At 37.2% G+C, this 17,907-nt stretch overlaps 1 protein-coding gene across 4 annotated transcripts in view; it reads right to left on the bottom strand.

Moving 5' to 3' along the window:
- yeats2 (YEATS domain containing 2) overlaps window positions 1–14,397 on the bottom strand; it is a 46,121-nt gene extending 31,724 nt beyond the window's left edge. Inside the window, exons 1-8 of one of the 4 annotated variants that reach the window (XM_015361288.2) lie at window positions 14,327–14,397; window positions 11,855–11,919; window positions 9,718–9,840; window positions 9,086–9,183; window positions 8,645–8,737; window positions 3,364–3,591; window positions 2,539–2,657; window positions 53–214 (exon numbers count right to left, since the gene is read on the bottom strand). In XM_015361288.2, coding sequence (XP_015216774.2) covers window positions 53–214; window positions 2,539–2,657; window positions 3,364–3,591; window positions 8,645–8,737; window positions 9,086–9,183; window positions 9,718–9,817 — 800 coding nt within the window. In that variant the 5' untranslated portion in view covers window positions 9,818–9,840; window positions 11,855–11,919; window positions 14,327–14,397. Of the gene's footprint in view, window positions 1–52; window positions 215–2,538; window positions 2,658–3,363; window positions 3,592–8,644; window positions 8,738–9,085; window positions 9,184–9,717; window positions 9,841–11,593; window positions 11,663–11,854; window positions 12,134–14,326 lie in introns of those variants that run through there. The other 3 variants (XM_069197358.1, XM_069197359.1, XM_015361289.2) reach the window with 3 other exon arrangements.
- Between the last annotated feature and the right edge of the window lie 3,510 nt (window positions 14,398–17,907).

Raw genomic sequence — 17,907 nt, 5'->3', positions numbered from 1 at the left:
GGGCCAATGATGGAATCAATCCCAATGACCTGGAGGCTTCTTCTGAACACACCTGACTTCCACCAAATCATTGGGCTTGTAACTGGGATGTAGGAAGAACCAAACTTTTTTGACAAAGTGATCGATGGTGGGCTCTTTTCTGGAGCCCCTGACATAAACCATCCACTTGTGTGTTGACTGGTCATTTTCTTCCCTCTTATCTGGTGGTATGTACCTGAGAGAGAAGAGAAAAAAACTTAAAATTTGGGTGTTCATGACTTGTACTGCTCGCATCTGCTACTTGATCAGCATCAGTCGATGAAATGTTTTACTTGTTGCAGTGTTTTAGATACGACCAAGCATTTCAGTACAAAAAAACATCAAAAACATACGCAGTTTGTTTCATGTGAAATGTGATCAACTTTAGAATAGAACATGCATCTTCAAAGAGTCACGAATGTTCAATGTGCAAGGATCTGTTCTTCTAATTGACATAGGCCTAAATGACATGAAGGAAAAAGTAACAACCAAAACAAGAATTTTGCCTTTGTAAAAGGAATCCAGTCCCCTACTCATGAATCAAAACATTGTGTAAGACGTATCCTTTATAACATCAGACACTTATTAAACATCTTGTGAGATCATCATTATGTGAGACAATGATTCTCATTATGCACTATCTGTCAACAGCCATTCACACAAAGACAAGTTCCAAGAATTCTAGCTAGTCTGCATCCTGTCCAAAAGAAACAACGCAAGACATGCATGGGTACTTCTAAGAAATTGTACCGGAACCTGATGTAAGTGAACAGTTTAATATGACGCTCTATATTCTGCTTAAAATGCTACTCAATCATCGTTACAGGCTGTTATTTGAATAACTGATATGGTATAGAATGCAGTATTTCACTACGTGAAGCACTCAAGTAATATTTACCTTATAAATAGATTCTACCACAATGTAGATGACAACATTAAAGCACCTTTTTTTCCAGGTAAAGCCGGTTTAATATTATGTAACAACTTTATTTTTGTTCTTATTTATTTCCCTGTCTGCACTCTTCCATGTATTTATATCAGGCCCATGATTTAAAATAACACAGAAACAAATTATAACAGCTGAACTGTAACAAGACAATGCATGTCTGACTGTGCAGTTCGAAACGAAAACAGGCAGCATTGGGACAGGACTCAAGAGAAAGCGTCTGGCATACCCTGGAGGTATATATAACCCACATCTGGCATTATATCAGGGTAAACGTGATTCTTCTACCAAGCAGTGCCTGGCTGTGCACATTCCTATCACCATATGGTTTCCACATGATTGTATAAGAGCTTCTGAAATCCTTCAGTTTCTTTCTTCCTTTTTTAAAAGAACTCAACATCATAATGCTGCTATTCTTAACCATAAGTGAAATGGAGAAAGCTTCATAGTAACTGGGGTGCACTTTTACAGACTGCTGCTTCTAACCTCCCTATCTCCACCACCAACAAGCACACACTTACATCATGATATAAAAGTCTCATACAAAATTCTCTCTTAAATTATGAAACTTTTTGAGAATGTTATTGCGAAAGTCACAAAAACATGTTACTAGAACAAGTTTTCTACTACATGTTTGGAGACATGTGGGATCTTGTCTTATTCCAGAGTCCTTTAAGACTGCTGTGGCAAGAAATTATTAATCAAAACAAAAAAGAAAAGTTTTTTTTCCGTAAGAAAATTTCTACTTTTATATATTGGAGTAGTATATGGTGTCTTTGACAAACTCCAAAAGATGCTGCACAACATTAGCTTTCATATTGATTACCAAGGCTTTTAATGATGCACATGAAAAGAAAATATTCTGTTTGAGATTCTTCTACTTTGATCTTCAAAAAAGAAAAAGACTTTCTGAATGCTGTTGAAAATTTAAATTTATTTGAACTGTAAATGTCTTTTATACTGTCTATATAGTTGGCACTATATCTGGTGTAATTTATGTAGTCATGCTCCAATTTGATGTTTCTATTTCTAATGTAAAGAATACAAAATGGCTCACTACTTTTTTTATCTAAAAGATTCAAACAAAATCTCATTAAATATCCAATACAAACTGAAAACAAAACTAAAAACTAATAATAGTAGCATGAAGCAATGCATTCTTGCAAAATGTATGTAGTATATTCAGAAAATGATCACATGTTATTTTGTACAATTGTGACACAGTATCATGAGCTCTGGTTAGGTTTTAAGTAAAAACATACAAAACAGGGGATAGAAAGGTAATTAAAGCAAAGCAATTATTATATTAATCACGTTTCTACTGGTGATCAGTCCTTTAGGAGTCACCCTTTATCTTATTTCTGTATTTTAGTTTTATTATCTTAGGAATCCATAAAAAAACAAACGATGTTCTCATCTCACCGCAGGCTTTCTGATGTCAACTGTGTTACCAGCAGTTATCGACATTGAAAGCTTCGGACAGAAAAGTATGTACAGGCCTGTTCCCAGATTTGTCTTGTCTTAACACATTTGCCAGGAGTATGGGATTCCAGCAAGAACTGCAAGGTACATACTTGGAGACGTTTCCAACAACAATGGTTTTCTTCACATACAGGCGAGAGGAGTCTTCCCCAGTGGTGAGGAAGGTGAAGCGCTGGTCTTGCTCCTGAGGGGCAGAGACTCCAAAGGTATCCTTCAGAGATAAAGAGGCAAAACTCTGCAGCCACGGCATTCTGCATTATATGGCACTTTCCGCAGCCCAATAAACGAATAGGATCATTTAAATGCAATCATGCTCTGAACATATTTTTCTGTTAAAATCATCCCACCATTAACAATATATAATTTTATTTCTCTGTAGTAACACAAGCAATGTAGAATCACTGACTGGCTTTTATGGTCGAGGTGTCAGTGTAATAGATTCTGAAACAATAAAGGTCAGTCAGTGCTCTTCTGTTTTACCCTAAATGAGGTGACTGCCAAGACTCTTGCCTGTATTTTTAATTATGTGACTGTACCTCTGATGGCCTGTATTCTACTTTGCTGTGAGTATGTAGCACTGCACTTTATGGACCGCCTTCCATCAGATATCTCAAGTGCTTCAATGAAACATTTGTAAAAACGGATCAATTACATTCAGGTCATTTTGCAGGGCCAGGCTGCATTTCTAATTCATTTTAAAACTGGGCAGTTTGAATGCAGTACCTATGTAACATCTGGAACACTATCAATATTATAACATCATTTAAATTACGGCAAAATGATCAATGCTCTGCAAATAAGTATAGTTGACTCAAACCGCACAGAGAATTAAAACCAGAGACCCTAAGGCCCTGTGGGACAGGTGTTTGACCCCCTTCCTGCACTGTCTTTCGCTGCGGCCTTGTGAGTTCGCTCACCTTCCCCGTGTTTCTGCCCGGCCTGCGCTCCTGCTTGCTGGGCTCTTTCCAGGAGCTCTCGCCTTCTCTGTCAAGCCCCTCGCTCAGCTGAGTGAGGGACTCGGTCTCCGACGGCACCAGGGAGGGGGTCTCTGAGCCCTGGTTCAACGGAGAGGAGGAACGGGAGGGCGACTCAAGGAACCGCTTAATCGCTGGGTGGTTGAAAACGGAAGGGTCACTCTTTGCCCCCTGCAGGGATAAAAAAAAACCTTCTAACTTCCACGGAAGGTATCTCATACTGGGAAAGTCTGGAATAAACTGCTACCTAACACAGGTCTCCACTTACACTTACTTGAGTTAATGCTTGATTCTTTTTATCAAAGCAAACTGTCATCATTTCGCATTCTCTCTTAATAAATCACTGTGATTATATGAAGGCAAGGAACATGTTACATGTGTAATAAACTCATGAGCTGAATTAGCAACCTGTTTTACAATAAGAACAAAAGACTGTTTTGTTCATTTGGCCCATCTGGTTTGCTGGGTTGCTAATAGCTAATTGATCCAATGATCTATTCCAGTCATTTGTTGAAAGAAGCCAGGGTATCCACTTCAATAATATGGCTACGTAACTTGTTTCAGGCGCCCATAGGCTTTTGTTAAAAAAAAGAATTGATGCCTGAAAATGGTGGTATAAAGCATAGTCTTGACAATAAGCATTTTTGCCTTTTTAATGTTTTTGTAAGTCTGGTCCAGTTTACGAAGTCCTTGATGCATGTTGAAGTTCCTGCCTCAATATTTGTTTTTATTAATAATTGTACACCTGCATGTGTGCAGGAAAGCCTACTTACGCAGTGACACTAGGGAGACAAGAAAACAGGTACTTCAGAACTGGGGAGAGAAGCACTGACTGGCTCATTCTTTTTGAGGGGACACAAGAACCAAGAAACTAATTTACACAGACACAAATATTCAATAATTTCCTGACAAAGACAAATACCTTTCTAGTGTTAACACTGCAAAAATTTCTTGAACTTTTCTTCTTATACTATCAAAATCTGAGGAGCCCAGCACATCCTAAACAACAGCCAGTGTAAATTTGTGCAGGAAATATTCCGATTCACACAGGGAAAACACCAGGGAGCACTACATGTCAATATGGAATGTCATCACATTGCTTCCTTTCCATAATTCCTGCACTTCAAGCCAGAAAAAGTTCAAAATTTAAGTCGCACAACGGAACAAAACGTTAAGATTTGTATACCAATGATCTTTATTGTTTTAGCACTGATGCTTTCGGTTTTCTACAAATGATGTTATCATAATTACAGTATGAATTTATTTAGCTCTAGTCCTAAATGTGTCTAGAGAATAGTAAGCAGTGGAAGTACTGTTAATGCTAATAAGTATCTGTCAATATTGTTAAAGGCGTATATGTTTCAGAGGTGGAAATGTCTTATGTCTTATAGCAGCCATATCACCCTGCAACTCACAACTGGCAACCCACTGAAGCTAAGCAGGTGTGAGCCTGGTCAGTACCTGGATGGGAGACCTCCTGGGAAAAACTAAGGTTGGTGCTGGAAAGAGGTGTTAGTGGGGCCAGCAGGGGGCGCTCACTCTGCGGTCCATGTGGGTCCTAATGCCCCAGTGTAGTGACGGGGACACTATACTGTAAACAGGCGCCGTCATTCGGATGAGATGTAAAAATGAGGTCCTGACTCTCTGTGGTCATTAAAAATCCCAGGGAGTCTCTCGAAAAGAGTAGGGGTGTAACCCCGGTGTCCTGGCCAAATTTCCCATTGGCCCTTACTCTGCTCTCCTCCCCACTGATAGCTGATGTGTGGTGAGCGTTCTGGCACACTATGGCTGCCGTCGCATCATCCAGGTGGATGCTGCACATTGGTGGTGGGGGAGGGGAGTCCCCATTACCTGTAAAGCGCTTTGAGTGGAGTGTCCAGAAAAGCGCTATATAAGTGTAAGCAATTATTATAATTATTATTATTATCAATTATTTGAGTTTTACAGTGAAGAATCATCTATCATCTACAGTGCACAAATTGAAGAAGCAAAACAATTAGTTTCTATGCTTTTTGCTTATGATGAAAAGCATGTGTTTGTAAGACACTGAAGGAAAGAAAAAATAGTGTAGTATGCATATAAATTAGTTCAAGTGTAAGATTTCAGATGAGATAAGAACAAACATAACCACTTATTTAAGTGCATCAATAAAAAATGTGCATCAATATTGACATTTTGTTGTGAAGAGCGATGGTTATTATTGGCTAGGCACAAAACCATGTATTGACATAACAACTAGGTGCCTGGAATGTAGTTCACTTAGCTCATACAATTAAAGACACAATACAAACATATAATACAAAGCCAACAACAGACTGCATCCAACCAACACATTTACAAAGCATCCTAAACACACAGCAGTAATAAAATAAATAACTGGGAAACAGATCAGAGTTGGACCTGATGGAGTTACAATAAGTTGTGCAAAAATAAATTTTAAAGTGACTTTTAAAGTAGTTTATGTATCTCACAGCCTCCAGGTAGGTGCTGTTACAGAACCTAGCAATCCTTCTCTTAATAGACTTTTAATCCACTCACCAGAGGGGAGAGAAGTAAAGTGGTTCGGCAGAGTGAAAAGGAAAGGCAAAGACCTTAAGAGCTTTGCGTTTCAGTCTAGAGTCGTAGAGTGAGCCCACAGAGGGAAGATGGCACCCTACAGTTTTGGAGGCGATATACACTACCCTCTCTAGCTGCTTCTTCTCCTGGGTAGAAGTGTTGCCATTGGACACAGTGATGAATAAGGTCAACACACTCTCAATGGTAGATCTGCAGATCTGTTTTACTGACATTAAGTTCTAGATTGTTTAAGTTTGCACCATTCAACTAATTCAGCTACTTCATTCCTCTATACCAACTCATCACTGTTTGTGATGAGCCCTGTGAAAGCAGTGTCATCAGTGAATGCAAACATTTTGACTGAAACTGAATGTGAAATATAGCCATTTTGGTACAGAGAGTAAAGCAGAGGTCCTAAGACAATCCTGAGCAATGCACATCCTTCAACTTCACCACTTGCTTCCTATCAGAAAGGAAATCCAGTAGCAAATAACATAGAGTTTTATTAACACCCATCTCTACTAGTTTGTTAAAAGGCATGAGAGGGATCGTTTTGGGAAAAGCAGAACTATAGTCAATGAAGAGGATGCTGGGTGCTTCTAGGTTTTGAAAAAAATCATGACTCCCCAGAGAGACTGCGACTGACCTGCTCTGTAGGAACAATGGCATTGTTCCAAGTGGATGTCGGACAAAAAAAAACGGCCATAAGTTGTCAAAAACAGACAAGAAGTCAGGCCAATGTTCTGTAGTCATTGAGGCAATTCACAGTAGAGTTCTTAGGTAATGGAATTCGTAAAGCAGTGCAGTACCTTAGCCTGCTTAAGGGACAAATTGAAAATACCTTTGAAGATAGGAGGCACATTTCAGTGTTGCTTTGCTGCTGTTCTGTTTGCAGAAACTCAGCTTACATCATGGTCCTGAATGATAAAGAGGGGCTGGAGAGGCTCTGCTGCTGTCTAGGTGCAATCTGTTGCATTCTGTTTTGTGCACCGAATCCGCAGTAATTTTCATTCAGCTTTGTCTGTGAGAAAGGATTGTCAACTGGAGCAGTTTGTTTCGGCTTGTAGTCTGTTTTTAGTTGAAGGCCTCAGCTGAAGATTAGTTTATTTTCTACATTGTTCTTATATTCCAATTTGGCCCTTTTTACTGCATGTTTGAATTCATATTTGCTTGATGTGAAGTTGGCATCATACTGTATCTCTTTGAAAGCCCTGTTCTTCTTTTTTCCACAGGGTTTTAACTTCCCTGTTGAGCCAGGGTTTATTATTATGGTAGATGGTGACAGATTTGCAAGGAATGCATTTCAGAAGCAAATATACGATGCTACTGCATCAGTGAGCTCATTAAGATCAAGGCAGGCCTCCTTAAACATGTCCCAGTCTGTGATATCAAAACAATCCATTAGCACTTCTTTAGATGCAGCTGACTATTGTTTTACAGTTCTTTTGGTTGTTTTAGGAACTTTGATCTCTCTTGGGATAAGAAATACGACCTTATGATCTGATTGGCCAAGAGGGGTGTGACTAATGCTCAGTATGCTTCAGAGATAGCAATAGCAGTGGTCCAGTACCATCAAATGGAATTATTAAGCAGCATTGCCTAACATTGTGTAAATCTGCCTCAGAGAAATAAAATTAAAAAACAACCCACTAGCCAGAATATTGGCTCCCCATGCCAATATTCTCACAAATTCTCATCATCGGAACTTGCCATTGGGATCTACAAATTCTCCCCAATGGTCGGGTCCTCAGTGACCTGAACTACAGAGGTTTAACCAGTAACCCAGATGAATAAAACTCTGGGTGTGATCTACAATAAGAAAAATAAAAATAGCTGCAAGGTATAAAATAGATAAAGATATAAAATTGCAGATAAATCAATCCTATTTTTAATGCAATCCCATACACTGTTCTACAATCAACTGAAGGTGTAATTTACCTTGGGTAATGTAGCCCAGTAGATTTACACATTAGTCGGCTATATTTTGAAATTCCTTAAGTATACAACATACAGCTGCCCAGTTGTAAGAGTTTCTAAGAAAAAAAAGCTAAGAATTTAAAATTGTAGCTAGTTATGTTCTGGATTCAAGAGGGACATTGCGGACATAGCTATCGTTTAGGAAGATTTTGCCCGTCTACAGAGATCTGCATGGAGTACTGACATACAGAAGACATGATGGATGGATTAATACCCTCATTCACTTATTTATTTTTTTAATTGTATAATGTTAGCATGCCCAAAGGGGTTAAACAGCCAGTTGACCTTGGACTCCTAGAGCTTTTTTTCTCCTTACTAAGGAGAAGTTTTTGGTTCCTCTTCTCCGTTGTCTTCTGGTCTTTTCTGTTCTGTATTCACAACTTGTACGGTCACTTGCAATGTTAAGCACCTTGAGGCAACCTTGTTGTGAAAGGCGCTATATAAAAATAAATTGAATTGAATGTTCTTTATGTGGTTTGAATCCTATATTGTACATTGTGGGATATAAACCATAGAGTTTATCATGAAGTACCATGTGACTCTGAGAGGGTGTCACATTTTGACAGGGGATTGTATCTGACACGACGTACTGTAACAGTAGAGTGAGGTTGCTTATCACAACTATCTTAACCTCAGCACAGCAAGGTTCAACAACAAAAACATTTCAGAGCCCAAGGTTAATATGTCTTACCTCTGAAACTTTTGGCTGCCCTGCGCTGGCGTAGTAATTAGCCACAATGCAGGCCCTCAGCTTATCCATCATCCTCCTGGCTTCATTAAGACGCTAAAAGAAGAAAATGATTCATTAGAACACTTCAAGAGTTGCATCAGTTAATATCATTTATGTGTTTTTGGAGCACTATCACTTACTACGATACCAGATTTGCTCTTAAAACCACTGCTGAAATCTCTAATTAGAACAGATTTTTTTCCTTATGTTGTTATTTAGAAACTCAAGACCTCATCCCAGAACAAAATTCTAAAACATATTAGCTTACTACCGATTTTCACCAGTAAGTTCTCATTGCATGGCTTGCAAATTGATGACAAACATTTCATCCAATCCCAGCTTTTTAGATCTTGACGAAATTAACAATACACTCTTATTTTTTACATTTCTTCGGTGCTTTACCTGCACAATAACTTCAATCTCATGCTCCTTGTTCTTCAATTCCAAAGAAAACTGGTCTTTTATAATGGCTTCAATCTTTTGTATTGTGGCATCTCGAGCTGAATAACAACACAAACAAAGCAAGCAGGTAATTTCCAAACAAAATGGAAAACGAACAGAGATAATGTTATTCATATTTGAATTTTCATCGCTTAACAGTGCAACACCTAAGTTTATTTATATCATATGTTTCTTAGTTACAATGCAAATTATTAGACTCTACAGGGTAAAAAGATGTTTTCTTGTATAGTAACATTAGGTTGCATCTCGTGCCCAGAACTCTATTATCAGAAGTCACTAGCAGCCTTCCAGCCACAAATCATCCAAGATGTGAGGTGACTGTATCAAAACACCTCATTACAGGTGATCAGAATGTCAGTGTTTTTATACACATCTATTTCGCAGAACAATGCATTTTTAAGGAGTTCAGATGAAGTACACAAAAATGAACAAATTCAGGACCACATGCCATAAAAAAATAGGAGTGATATACTGCATACCTGAGACTGTCAGGTTGTGAACATGAGTAGTATTAACACTACTTTTTTTAGTCTAAATACAACAAAAGGAAAAACAATACAACAGCAGTTTACCATTCTGCTCAACAGCTTTCTGCCTTTTGTTTTCATGTACCACTGAAATGTCTTCATAATCTGGGTCCTTGTCTTCAATTTTCCTTTTGATACCTGACATGGTTTTACTTTACAACGCAAATGCTGTGAACAAAAAAGAGAACAAAAGAGAAAAAAAAAGAACATAAATGAACATTAATATTATTTTTTAGGCTCCGTTCAGTCAAGGCTGGTCCTTTGATTACTCTACCGAGGAATAAATCGCACACGTAAGGTGACCGTATCTTTCCCCTCACTGTCCCTTTGGTACTGACTGCCCTTCCTCTGATGCTTCACTTCAAAAGACTAATTCTTTGACTCTCTTCAGATCTAAACTCAAAACTTGGCTTTTTTAGGACCTGTGTCTGTTTGCCTTATGTTCTATCCTATATGGGTTTGGAAAGGCACTGAATAATAATAATAATGATTATTATTATTATTGTTGTTGTTGTTGTTGTTGTTGTTGTTGTTGTTATTTTATTAATAATAATTTAATTATGATTATTATTTTATTGTTGTTGTTGTTATTCATGTGAACCTAGAAAAGAGCACCTGGGTACAAAAGAAGCTGGAATGGGACTTAGAAAATTGTATCTTATCACTTCTGTCAGTGATGCTTTAAGCACATATTTTACTGCTCATACTCTCTTCCCTGGTTTTTGGAACAACCCTTGGAATGACTTAAAGTTCACACCACTACAATACTGTGTTGCTGCCTGTTTTGTTATACATCATTGAAATAACATAGCAGGACTGTTATGCATCTTCTCTCTTCTTCACATCACACAAACCAACCTAATACATTTTCAAGTTATTGTGATATATTAATATTTACTTAGAATACCTGCATTGGTTTAGGCTGTAAATTCTACTCAAGATTTAAAAAAATCTCCAGGTCAGGGTAGCCCAAATCCTGTAGGATTGCAATGTCTGCTGATCAGCAACTAATGAGCTAACTGCACTATTTATTTGCCTATTTATAGTTTAGGTAATGCTGATTTATAAAGACTTTTAACACCTGCTAGGCAGCACCCTTGTAGAACAGTCACTGAGTACCCACTACTCTTAGGCATAGGAATTAGCTGAACACAAGAAGGCAAACTTTTTCTAACAATCCTTTGTTCATTTTGGGTTTTGTGTTGTTAAATACATGACATACAGTTTCAGTACTGATAAAACATAATAATAGCAAACTTTCAACAGAGAAAACTGCAGTCCACTCAATGGGGAACATTTACAAATTGCAGGCATTGCTCCATGGATGTGGCTGTCACCTGGGAAACTGATCAATTTCTTACCCAAACAACTTCAACATCTAACACCCATCCAGATAAATTAATTGGGCTACGTATGGTTACCTGAACCCAATGAGACAATAAAAAGCAGTGTAAACAACAACCTACAACTTCGAGAAACTATTTCCGATTGTACTTCTGAGTTACTATGTTTACAACATATGGGGATAATTTTTTTACTCGCTAAATTGTTCATATGACACGTACACAAAAAGACCTTTCCTGGATGTTCAGAAACACTACGCAATGTTGTACACTTTAAATACATACACAGTTTCCTAAACTTTAATTTACAAAGAATGCGAAGCCTGGGGAGATTCACATTTGAATTTCTCGAATTAATAAAATAGTGGAACTCCACAATAAAAAGATTAATAATCAAATGCACTAAACTTCGAATCAGTTGTATTTTCGAATAATTACGTTATTTGCCTGAAATCACCGGGTAGTAAACTGTGCTGCGGACATCACTTTTAAAAAACGGTATGAATTGCAAATAACTACAAGATAAAACCATGTGTCAGGCACTAATAACGCGTAACGCTATCAAGCATGAAACTCACACAGCTTGGAGCAGATCCATATTAAAGCAAAAACACACTATATTCTTCCGTTCTGTGTTGCCTTAGTACTGCAGCTACTACCCGGAATGATCATTAATCGAGTCCGGTAAAAGCCTGCGGCCTGCACCGAAATAAAATTTTCAAGCTCGCCGCTCAATTTTATTTTGAGAGATCCTAACAAACGAGCAATAATCTGGTTATACTGCTATTATAAAATCGTGGATTTCGTGATTTATAAAACGGCTGCTGTCAATTCCTTACCCAGTTCCAAGCAGCCCGTCTTCCCAAACTTCCCCAATCTTATGCCCGGGATCAGCGCCGAGAAACTGCAGAAACAGACGGGGATACGCAACTTAGTTTTGGCCTGGAGGTGCAAAGAATGTAAAAGATGACTATTAGCGCGTTGATGGTGGTATAATTCCGAGAAATTAAGCGCCGAAAAGGGTAATATATCACCGGGAGATATGATTCAAAGACAATACTTTTTTTGGACATTAATGTGTGAGCGCCATGAACCTGCAGAGAACGCTAGGCCACGCAATACCGTCAAGTAACCGGTAGAGGACATTGCTCTGTACATCCTAGCAATGTTGTGCCAACGAACACAACAGGTAGTGATAAAGTCCAGTACAATAATTGAAGTTTTCTAACATTTATGGGACTTTATAGTATTAAGCGTTGTGTATGACAGGCAGAGGAATATAAAGTCACTTCGTTTCCTAAGATATTTTTATTAATGCGATGAAAATAACAATGATGTCTATTTTCATAACAAAAAAAATAAAATAAAATATACCCTGTTCTCTGGACCTGATAAGATCGCATTTTCATTAAAAGAGACATTATGAAAATGAAATGTACTTAGGCATTGTGATATTGCCAGTATTCTTGGCAGCAGAAGTCACTGGTTTTACTTAAATGAAGAACAAAAGAAAATGTTATTTCTTCCGTAAAGCAATGGAAGGATGTTTTGTGAAGGATGCCTGCAATGCTATCAGTTGTTGTTTGCTTAAGGTGTGCCCAAATGTTTCCACATCTTTGGACTTATTCATTTTGTAAGCAGACAAAGCTTCTGACTTCCAGTGAAAACTAAAAAGGATGTCCTGAATACAGGAGCTGATTTCACAGTTTCAGTGCCATTTATGCCAAGAACCCAGTGTTTAAGTTATGATCATTGATCAAAATATAGATGTTGCATTTTTAGTGAGGTCTTATTACCTTAGAAGAACACTGGGCCTAAGTACAAGGAACACGATAACAGTGCAGTGCTCAGATGCAGTTATTGCGGCCAATGCAATGCACAACAGCAGTAAACAAATACAAAAGTTTGCATTTCCCAGGGGTTTAATTTGTCCACATATTCTTGTCCACAGAGAATTTTACTTTTTACTTTTTCCCTGCAACACATTTTTAAGAAGTCACTTATTGCATGAATTTACAAAGTGCAACAAGTTCTCACACCATCTTATGGGAAAACTGAAGCCCATTTTAAAGTGAAGGATCAAACATTTACGTCTCTTATTTCACTAATTTGCTTTTACTGTGTAAATCATTTACTAACATAATTTTACTAACTATCCTGCTAGAATAATGGAAAATTACTAACTGCAACTTAAGTGTGAGCCGGCTACATACCTGGAACATGAAGGGCAGAGCCAGCATCGGACAACCTGAACAGAACTGAGAGTGCCCGATATCTGCTTAACCCATGATAAACAAAATCTAGAAGTACATACTGTCTGCTTAAACAATAATTAAAGGAACCCAAGAATATTCTTACAGTTTATCACGTACAGTACCAAGGCTAGCAGCCTTGGCTTTACAATATATATGGCATGGAATTGTACTGGAACTGTTCTGGGTGGGTTTTCTGTTTGTGATTTTGTATAAAAAGCGTCCTTTTGTATCTGAATTGAGTCATTGGCTTTGGCTCCCGTATGCACACGTAATAAAGGTAATAGTAGTTCAGGTGGGTAGCTGCGTCAGCATGCATAGGCTGCAAAGGAACAAGTAATATGTTTATTCCATGCTGAAAAAAAGAAGAAAGAGAACACAACGTTTCGGCCGTGGAGCCTTCTTCAGGTGTGACACACTTGTACTACCGTATAAGCTTGTGAACTAGAAGTAGCTCAAAAATGGCAAATTTTAGAATGAGGAAAATCATATTAAGCTTCACTGAAGGATTGCAAATATCTTGATTACTAATGCAAATTACCAGTGCTATTCTCTGGTTTTATGATATGTGTGAAATATTATCATGCAAGAGATATAGTGTTAAGATATTTGCTTGAAAGCCTAACAATAAGAAACGAAACCCTTTCTCTTGAATTCTTGCCATGAAATGACATGAGGAATTTTTTTTTGCCGCGCTTCATTAATAACCACTCCTGCAGCCTCAGAAACCCTGAGGTTGATTTGTCACAGTTTTAACAAATTAATTAAATGTGGAGAAATCAATTGTAATGTCTTTAAGCATTTTTCTCCATGTAAACCATAACATTTATATATTTAGTAAGAAAATCTGCAAAAACAGCACAACTGCAACTAAAATAAGAACAACAATAAAAGCAATAATTATAGTTGTTGTTGTTGTTGTCATGATTGCTTTGATGTGCTATAGGGTGATGCAAAGCTAGGAAGAGATTAGCAGTATTTATGTAATATGGACTGTAACACTGAGTGGAAAATAAACATCATGGAGTGTACGCCCTGTTTCATATGAATATTACTCACCTGGTCCCCGCCATGAGGACCTGTTCAGGGCACTCCTTTGTTCTGCACACCTTTCCTTCTAGAAACTACAGCACCCTGTGGGATCAAAATACTGCTGACGTATTATTTCACCCTCTGCTTTTCACCTGGATTATGTTGATACAGATATACAGTACACAGATACGCACACTTTGGTCAGTCCCAGGAAGCTGTGGATGAAATCTGCTCTGTTACAAAAATGAAATGGAGTAGTCTAATGTTAGCTATTTGTCATGTTAAAGAAAAGCATACAGTACTGATCATTGTAGACCAACAAGTATAAAATACCATTGAATTATTTTGTTTTCAAAATTAGATTAATATTTTTAACTTGTTCGATAACTAAAAAAAAAGGTACTTGCTAAGTAAAATATCATTATTGTGTTAAAGGAACAGTCTAGTACAGTATGTGGTTCTTTAGATGCCATTTCTACACAACCTGATATCGCGGCACTGATATCTATCCACCTTTACAAAATGGTGCAGATCAAGACAAGAGTATTCCTAGCGTCTATTCAAATTTTCTAAAAACCTGACCATATCTTGGATTAAAGCAACAATATCATGCTTTTGAATCGCTTATTTGGAAATTTTTGTGAAAAGAAAAACTGGATCATTTGAGCCCTTTGTCTGACAAACATATTGACGTCTTAGGTTTCTTTATTATGACACTAAAGACTCTTTCTACACACAAAAGAACAAAGGTCTGCCCAGTTTTGCTGAGGTTCTATGAATGTTGTGTAAACAAACTGGTACAATGAAGGAGCAGTTCTTTAATATTCTGTTTTGAATCTGTTTGTGAGGGCAGGTGTTGCAAATGTTTGACATCTGTCTTCTGGTATTAAATCCTTTGTGTAGACACCATACATTAACCCCTTACTGGAGTGGCACAATATTTCTTTTCTCACATTCTAGTCTTCATGTGTTGTTTTCTGAATCTTGCTATTTACTGTGCCAAACAAAAGTGAAAAGGCATTTCCAGTCTGACTACTAGGGAACTAACAAGGGAAACCAGATTATTTTGCACGAAGCCTGTTAGTGTACTTCTTCACCTCCATTCTTTCTGCAGAACCACATGAAGCCTCTCTGAGGCCCACTTTTCCTTGATTAGAAATGAGCCTGTAAAACAAAATTCTAAACCGAAACTATGATTTGAATCAAATGCAAAAACTGCAGAACCAGAGAGGCAAGCAGAAAGACAAGAAAAACAGGTGTAATTAACAACACCTTTATAAAAAGAATGACTTTTGAAAGCTGATTTACAAATAGTGAGATCCAATCATGTAGTATAAATATATGATTTTGTTTTTGTCTACAGTAGTGTTAACATTTAAGAAAATGCTGGTGTGCATGTTGTAACATATGTTTTGTGTATAGCTTTATTACCATGTTCTAATTACAGTATATGTCTTGAATACAGGACTGAGTAATCAGAACTAAAGTACTGAGCAGGTACAGAATACAATGCAGTAAAGTAAGGCCATGAAGATAAGGTACCAAAACTGTTGAAAATCTACCCCTGCCCAACTTTGGGTTTTGCGACTCGAATATTTGCTCATGCTCAGAAGAACAGTTTTACTGTTTTTGAAGAAAGCACAGTGAATTCAAACAATACACACACCTGCCAGTTGGTGTTCAGCATTCTTCTAATGATTCACCACATCCAAAGTGTTTAGATTAGGTAAACTGGAAACTGAGGACAGTACTGTGGTCCTGGTCCTGTTCCTAGATTCCTCTACATTGATTTGGGGTACCCAGAAAAAAAGGACTATGTTTTGAAAGTTGTTTTAATCTCACCTGACCTGACAGATATGCATGTTGCATTGCTTCAAAGTGCACTTATGATGCCACTGATGCATACATTTCTAGGTCTGACTTTATGAATTAAGATGCTGCAGCAAGGAGCTGTGTGTTAAAATGTCTTGGTTTTAGATTTAAACAATCTTTAAATTCTTCATAAATGGAGTTGTTTACATGTGGTGTCAACATTTTCACAAGCCTGCACTGCTTAAGTTTAAACTTTTAGACTACTCACAATGTTAAACATAAAACATTGTTAAATGTCTAAAACTCTAAATGTTATGTTATACATCATCAACTTCAGATCATTTCATGTAATGCCTAAACAACAGTAATCCATTTAAATGCTACTAGCTAGTTATGAGAGCTTAATAAAAATTTAGAACTTTAGTTTGCAATAGCTATGCTGGCTAAGACTCAACAGAGATTTAATGAAAGGCTAGTCAACACGTGAGGTAGAATATACTGCGGTTTTTGTAGTGCCAACTTCAACAAACTACAGTTAGAAAACAAAGTATATCTTATTTAATACTTCAACATATTACATTTTACACTAGTAGAACCAATTGAACATATTGCTTAAGTATATTCCAGATTTTACATGTATGTACATTTATTATAAAAGAATAACATTTCATTTTCAAATTCAAATATTAAAATATATTTATCTAACTTGAAACCTAATGTAAAGCACATTTGAAAAACAATGTTAAGTCTATCACTGCATGGGTTTTGAAATACCAAGTATCAGTTCTGAGAAGCAAAACACATACAGTACCACAGCTATTTTGGTATATTTGTATAGCCTTTAGCCTGCTATGACATTTGCAGAATTAACCATCAAGTTAAAGAGGTATTTAACTGTTACATTACCAGTTGAGGAAAACAAACATGTCGAAGTGACAGACCTGGCTTTTGTCATCCTTAATGGCTGAGTAGTAGTCTGTAGATTTGACGGATTAGGGTTCATAGATCATCCCATGTGCTCAAATTCAAGTTGGTAGCTTGCACATGATTCACTGAAACTAAGCAGCTGTCTGATGTTCAAGACTACTGTTTCTTACGCAAGATCAACTGGTAAAACAGTTTATACAAAAATATTTTTCTGTAGTGCGCTGTAGGAAAAAGAGTTTCAGCAATACAATGTATTATCCATAAGTAGTCGGTGTTTTGAATTTAAGAGTATATAGGAGTTTGGACTGCTTTTTCGAGGCCTAAAACAAAAAAAGTGCTGTAGGGGACATAAGTTCAAACAGTGGCAGGATGTGGCTATGGATTCCTTAGCCATTTGTACATCTTTCCAAAGTCAGCAAAAGGCCCAGTCATTTCACAGTTGAACCAATATGATGAATTCTTTAGGTTTCTGAAGTTGCATATAACAGGATTACAGAGGAAAAATACAAAATAAGAAAAGAGGACGAGAGTATTTATTGTAAATTCCTCTGCAAACTGTAGGCTTAAGTGTAAAACAAATGATTTCTGAATTTGTTTATGATGGATAAATAACATTGGGAAATTTGACATTTTCAACCCCTTTAATGTACATCAACACTAACAAGTCTTTACATTTTTTTTCTTTAGGCAAACACTGACATTTGTTACATAGCGGCTTGATGTGACTATTAAATAGGAATAAAGTTTTTGTTGATTTATAGGATTTGCTACATTTCAATAGTTATTTTATTTCAGACTCACTGGGCAAGAAAAGGTTTTGCAAATGTTTAGAAGCACGAAAGCAGCCACCACCCCACCAACATTTTCAG

Source organism: Lepisosteus oculatus, chromosome 13, assembly GCF_040954835.1.
Source record: "Lepisosteus oculatus isolate fLepOcu1 chromosome 13, fLepOcu1.hap2, whole genome shotgun sequence".
In the NCBI taxonomy this organism is placed as follows: Eukaryota; Metazoa; Chordata; class Actinopteri; order Semionotiformes; family Lepisosteidae; genus Lepisosteus; species Lepisosteus oculatus.
The sequence above is the reverse complement of the archived record's forward strand: the minus strand, read 5'-3'. Positions and strand labels throughout refer to the sequence as shown.